Source organism: Rhineura floridana, chromosome 19 (genome assembly GCF_030035675.1).
Source record: "Rhineura floridana isolate rRhiFlo1 chromosome 19, rRhiFlo1.hap2, whole genome shotgun sequence".
Lineage (NCBI taxonomy): Eukaryota > Metazoa > Chordata > Lepidosauria > Squamata > Rhineuridae > Rhineura > Rhineura floridana.
The window spans coordinates 13,092,384-13,098,925 of NC_084498.1; the positions used below are offsets into that span (position 1 = coordinate 13,092,384).

At 48.6% G+C, this 6,542-nt stretch overlaps 1 protein-coding gene across 1 annotated transcript; it reads left to right on the forward strand.

Moving 5' to 3' along the window:
• Positions 1-235: 235 nt before the first annotated feature.
• On the forward strand, positions 236-4,202 carry FZD10 (frizzled class receptor 10). The gene has a single exon (XM_061602437.1). It carries the CDS (start codon positions 1,259-1,261, stop codon positions 3,011-3,013), a length of 1,755 nt encoding a protein of 584 aa, XP_061458421.1. The 5' UTR covers positions 236-1,258; the 3' UTR covers positions 3,014-4,202.
• The last annotated feature ends 2,340 nt before the right edge of the window (positions 4,203-6,542 follow it).

Below are 6,542 nucleotides of genomic sequence, written 5' to 3' on the forward strand. Positions count from 1 at the left end.
ATCGAGGGAGGACCTGGACGGTCCTTCAAGAGGTCCCCCCCCCTTCCTTTTGAAAGGCGTTCCGAATGATTGGAAAGTAATCACCGTGTCAGTTTCACCTTTTCTCATGCAAAGTGGGTGTCGCAGCGAAGGCGGATCCTCGGCCGTGTGTGTGTGTGTGTGTGTGTGTGTGTTGTGTAAGTCCTGGGCGCCAACCTCCTCCTCCAAGCACAGCTGCTACAAGCCCCAGGAGTTACTCTTGAGAGCGAGCGCGCGTCGCTTTTACGCACGAATCTCTCTCTCTCTCTCCACCCGAAGCCCGCTCTTTGGAGAGGAAAGCATACATAGGAGATTCAGGGTCGGCGCGTGTATTGCGGAAGGAGGTTTGGTGCTTTCTCTCTCTCTCCCCCCCCCCAGCGCTTTTTACCCCAGTGCTTTCGAGATCGCCTTCCCTTTGCAATCGGATCTGCCCCCTCCCCACAGCCCGACGCCCTACAAGCCCCACCTCTTGGGGAAAGGCGGAGGGGGGAGTAGAGAGTGAGCGGAAAGTGTGGAGAGGTGGGTTCGTCGGAGGCACAAATCGGGGAGAGAGAAAGTGGAAAACAGAGAGAGCGACGGCAAGGAAAAGACTGGACAGAAAGAGAAGCTGCCACGCCGCTTTCGGACATGTGTACCGGAGGGGCGGTGATCGCTGGAATTGTTATTTATTTATTTTGAATCAGCAACTTTAGAAGGAGTGGAGGACATTGGCCGTCCCTGCGATCGTGGTCGGAAACAGCGGCTGTCGCAGAGGGAGAAAAAAACCGTCCGGAGGACTTAAAGACGAAAAATAGCCCTCACCAACTTAAGCGTTCTCTCCTCGGTGCAGTAAGTTTGCTTGCGGATGGGGGAGTAAAACGCCGAGAGGGTCCTCCTCTCCAGCGTCCCCCTCCCCGGCCCACCTCCACCTTTGCCCTACCGAGTTTGGAAACTGACCGGGATGGACTTCGCCAGGAAGATCTCGCCGGTTTTGATGCAAAGCTCTTAACCGGAGTTGAAGGGGACATATTTTGGGGGGTGAGGGTGAGAAGGACTTGCTATGCTGCAGCCCCCTGAGGAGTGGATTGGATGTCTCCCCTTCTGGGGGGGCTCCTGGCGAAAGTTGGGAGCGATGGTGGCCGAGGAAGGGGCTTCAGGACAGCTGATTTGATCGCCACCTCCACCAGCAGATATTCTCCTTCCAGATATTGTCCAAGAAGCGGGCACAGCAACGTGGTCGGCTGGCTCCAGGGTGATCAGCATGGGTGCATCCTGGAGAAGCTTCGGAGGGACTCTGGGCATCATCTTGCAGCTGGTCTGTACCTGCTTTGGCATCAGCTCCATTGATATTGACCGGCCTGGGGATGGCAGGTGCCAGCCCATCGAGATCCCCATGTGCAAGGACATTGGCTACAACATGACCAGGATGCCCAACCTGATGGGGCACGAGGACCAGCGTGAGGCGGCCATCCAGCTCCACGAGTTTGCCCCCTTGGTGGAGTACGGCTGCCACGGCCACCTCAAGTTCTTCCTCTGCTCCCTCTATGCCCCCATGTGCACCGAGCAGGTCTCCACCCCCATCCCGGCCTGCCGGGTGATGTGCGAGCAGGCCAGGCTCAAGTGCTCGCCCATCATGGAGCAGTTCACCTTCAAATGGCCTGACTCCCTGGACTGCAGCAAGCTGCCCAACAAGAACGATCCAAACTACCTGTGCATGGAAGCCCCCAACAATGGCTCTGAAGAGCCCCCAAGGGGCTCCAGCATACTGCCCCCTATGTTCCGGCCCCAGAGACCCGAGAGCACCAACCATGATCTGCAGCAGCAGCAGCACAAGGATGGCCTTGGGCGGACGACCTGTGAGAACCCTGGCAAGTTCCACCATGTGGAGAAGAGTGCTTCCTGTGCCCCACTCTGCACTCCCGGGGTCGACGTCTACTGGAGCCGCCATGACAAGCAGTTTGCCATCATCTGGATTGCTGTCTGGTCCATCCTCTGCTTCTTCTCCAGCGCTTTCACCGTCCTCACCTTCCTGATAGACCCCCAGCGCTTTAAGTACCCCGAGAGGCCCATCATCTTCCTGTCCATGTGCTACTGTGTCTACTCGGTGGGATATATCATCCGCCTCTTCTCTGGGGCCGAGAGCATCGCATGCGACCGGGACAGCGGCCAACTCTATGTAATCCAGGAAGGCTTGGAGAGCACCGGATGTACCCTTGTCTTCCTTGTTCTGTATTATTTCGGCATGGCCAGCTCGTTGTGGTGGGTGATCTTGACTTTAACTTGGTTCCTGGCTGCTGGGAAAAAATGGGGACATGAGGCCATCGAGGCCAACAGTAGCTACTTTCACTTGGCAGCCTGGGCCATCCCAGCAGTGAAGACCATCATGATCTTGGTGATGCGGAGGGTGGCTGGGGATGAGCTGACAGGCTTATGCTATGTGGGAAGCATGGATGTGAACGCCTTGACTGGATTTGTGCTGGTGCCTCTGGCTTGCTACCTAATCATAGGCACCTCTTTCATCCTCTCTGGCTTTGTGGCCCTCTTCCATATCAGGAGGGTGATGAAAACTGGTGGGGAAAACACAGACAAACTGGAGAAGCTCATGGTCAGGATTGGGGTCTTCTCAGTCTTGTATACCGTGCCCGCTACTTGTGTCATTGCTTGCTACTTTTATGAGAGGCTGAACATGGATTACTGGAAGATCTTGGCCATGCAACAGAAGTGTAAGGTGAACAACCAGACAAAACACTTGGACTGCACAATGAGCGATTCTATCCCAGCAGTGGAGATTTTCATGGTCAAAGTCTTCATGTTGCTGGTTGTGGGGATTACCAGCGGCATGTGGATCTGGACCTCCAAGACCCTCCAATCCTGGCAAAGCGTTTGCAGCCAGAGACTCAAAAAGAGGACTCGAAGAAAGCCTGCCAGTGTGATTGCAAGTAGTGGACTTTACAAAAAGCCCAAAGGTCACCATGCAAAATATGAGCCAGCTTTGCAACCCCCTACCTGTGTGTGAGCAGAATGTATAAAAATAACAACCACCATAAATTTTAGGAGGGCAATATGTAACCCACTTAAAAAGACTCACAAGTGCTCACATTAGTACTCAGACGTAAATAATAATAATGGATAAAATTGTGCTTTTAACTCTTCTTTTGTCAGATAAATTAAGGGGGAAATTGAAATATTGAAAGTCAAGGTTTGGGGATCAAACATTAGGATGAAGATACTCGGGGAAAGTTTTTAGTGCAACCAATACTGACAATATCTGGGTCCTTTCAAAAAATAATTTGTTTTAATAGCTTGCTGTTTCAGCCCTCCTGGGTTAAAAGCTGTATGTAATGATTTTTAGCGAAAATTGGTTTGCATTTAGAGTTCTAACCAGGTAGAGTTAGGATTTATAGAGCAATGATTTAAAAAAAAAAAAACTTGAAAGAGAATTGTGTCCTTTTAGGTAACCAGCCCTTTGAGAGCAGCTTATGTTCAATCGGCACATCATCTTTTGAAAACAACTTCTGTTCTAACTTTAAGAAATTCTTTTACCAAACCGCGTTTCATCCTACCTGCTGGGCACGGAATTTCTGAAAATAAGTTCAGTGCAAAAGGTTCACCCCTGCTCAGTCACTGAAGTGAAGTCCTGCGTCAGACCCAAACTTTAGTAAATAAAAATGGTGTGCAATACAGGTTATCCTCCCTCCCCCCCCAATCCTTGCCATGACATGGTAGAGAAACAAGTGTTTTGCTGTACATAAAGGCAACAAAAGGGATCCCTAAACAAAAGAACGAAGGGGTTTAGTCCTTAGAAACCCTTTTAGTGTTACTTTTTTGTGGCTTTTTAATGGAAATCAGACACGTTTGGACTGATTTGTGGAAAAAGAAAAGGGGGGAGGGGATCAATTGCAAAAGATCCAAAGGGGCTTATTGACTCTTGCTATTGTTAAACAAATTTGGATGCTGAATAGATCAAGAAGCACTAGATTTTTTGCAAAGGGAAACTGTGTCTCAACCTATGCCCTTTGCTGCAAAGGAGAGGCACAAATTTATTTGTGCCGTGTGTGTGTATGTGTGTGTGTCAGAGAGAGAGATGGAGAAAGTGTGTGTATATATTATACATATTTGTAATATACAATTATTTTTCATGCCCTGCTATTTTATTAAATAATAATAATAAAATATGTCCTTTAGTTTGATGATAATGTAAGAGTTCCCTTAGCCTTCCATAATTATGGGGGTTTGCGGCTAATAAAATACGCTGTCTTGTTTTGCAAATGCTGTTTAATGCTAAAAGATGCTTAGAAGCTGTTGTGTGAATTCATCTTATTTAAGGCCAGGTTCGGACAATACAAGTTCTTTCCCAAACACAGAGTGACTTCTTCCTCCCCAGAAATAGGAAGCTGCCTCATTCTGAGTCAGACCATTGGTCCATCTAACTCAGTATTGTCTGCACTGAGTGGCAGTAGCTCCAGGGTTTCAGACCAAGGTCTCTCGCGTTCCTACCTGGAGATGCCGAGGATGGAACCTGTGACCTTCTGTATGCAAATCAAATGTTCTTAACCACTCAGCTATGCCCCTGCCTTTTTTAGGATCTGCAAGGAAACAGGTTGTGTGAATTATCAATTCAGGGTATAAATCACTAAGGATTTGTGAATCCCAAACAAAACAGTATGTTATAGTGCAAAGATAGCCAACATGGTGTCCTCCAGAAGTTGGACTACAGCTTCCAACAGCCCCAGCCAGAGTGGCCAATGCTCAGGGATTATGGGAGCTGTGGTCCACCAACAACTGGAGGGTACCACATTGGTATAGTGGTTAGAGCTGTGGTTTCTAAACTCTGTTCTGGGTGGGGACTATTGGGGTACTTCAAAAACTTGTCAGAGGTTCCTCAGTGCAAAGATTCCAGAATGGTGGTCAACCTTCTCCATTGCTACCAATCTTTCCTTTCAGTGTTCAGCCACAGGAGAATATTGGCCTAGACCATTGATCTTTCCTTCCTTCCTTCCTTCCTTCCTTCCTTCCTTCCTTCCTTCCTTCCTTCCTTCCTTCCTTCCTTCCTTCCTTCCTTCCTTCCTTCCTTCCTTTCTTTCTTTTTTTCTTTCTTTTATATCCCGTCCCTCCTCCCAGTAGGAGCCCAGGGTGGCTACTCAGGAGTATAGGAAATGGCCTTATATTAAGTCAGACCCTTGGTCCATGCTCGGTATTGTTTACGATGACCAGCGGTGGCTCTCCAGGGTTTCAGGCAGGAGCCACTCTCAGCCCTAACAGGAGATGCTGATGGGGATTGAACCCGGGACGTTTAGCAGGGAAAGCAGATATTCAGCCACTAAGCTATGGCCCTTCCCCATACTTCCAACCCAAACCTCTGGGTTGAGGCCCAATACTGGTCCTCAACCTGAGGTGAGTGACATCAGTGACTCTACCACCATACAAATATATGGCCAATAAATAAATACATAGTATCCCAGAAAAGTTTTCAAGTGGGACAAAAATATAAGTGTGTCCTCCTGCCCCCACCCCCATCTGTAATTGGAAAGAGAGGAGTTTGCATTATAATATCTTAAATGTAAGTGTTTGTGTGCCTATCTTTAAAATGGGCAGACGTTTTCCAGGAAACTCCTGGGAGGCCAGGGTTCAAACCCCTACTTAGCCATGACCTTGAGCCAGTCACTGTCTCTCAGCCTAACCTGTCTCACAGGTTTGTTGTGAGGATAAAATTGAGAGGGCGAGAACCATGTTTGTATGCCACTTCAGCTCCTTGGAGGAAAGGTGGGATATAAATGTAATCGTAAAATTTAAAAAAAGCATCTGTATATGTAAAGTAGCTTGTGCAAATTTATATCAGAGTCCTGTACCCCAAGTCTTTTAAGTACCTGGCAATTCCCCATATGTGGGGCAACGGTGAGGCCTAACTAGCCAGTAACGTGGGAGCTCAGTGGTAGAGCAACTGCCTTCCATGCAGAAGTTCCCAGTTTCAATCCTGTCATCTCCAGGTAGGGCTGGAAGAGCCTTCTTACCTGAAATCCTGGTGCGCTGCTGCCAGTCAGTGTAAATAATACTAAGCTAGTTGGACAAATGGTCTGATGGTATAAGGCATCTTCTGATGTTCCTATTAAAGGCAAGGGCCACAGCTCAGGGGTAGAGCCTTGCATGTAGGAGCTCCCAGGTTCAATTCCCAGCATCTCCACGTAGAGCTGGAAAAGTCCCCTGTCTGAAACCCTGGAGAGCCTCTGCCAGTCAGTGCAGGCCACACTGAGCAAGGTGGACCAATGGTCTGACTCACTATAAGGCAGCTTCCTATGTTCAGCCCCACTTACACTCAAAGTGCTTCTCAGAAAGTGTCCCATTTTTACTTGCAATGTACAAAGGATTCCATGGCAACCATGTGAGAGTTCTTGGGCAGAGGTTTTGATAATGGAACACATGTTCTCCGAAGATTAGAAAATCTGAAAGAAAAATCATTCAGGTTTGGATGCATTTGTGTGTGTGTGTGTGTGTGTGTGTGTGTGTGTGTGTGTGTGTGTGTGTGAGCCCACATCTGCCCATCCACA

Excerpts from the sequence above, each read along its gene's own strand:
- FZD10 (XM_061602437.1), top strand. The coding sequence starts at position 1,259 with ATGGGTGCATCCTGGAGAAGCTTCGGAGGGACTCTGGGCATCATCTTG.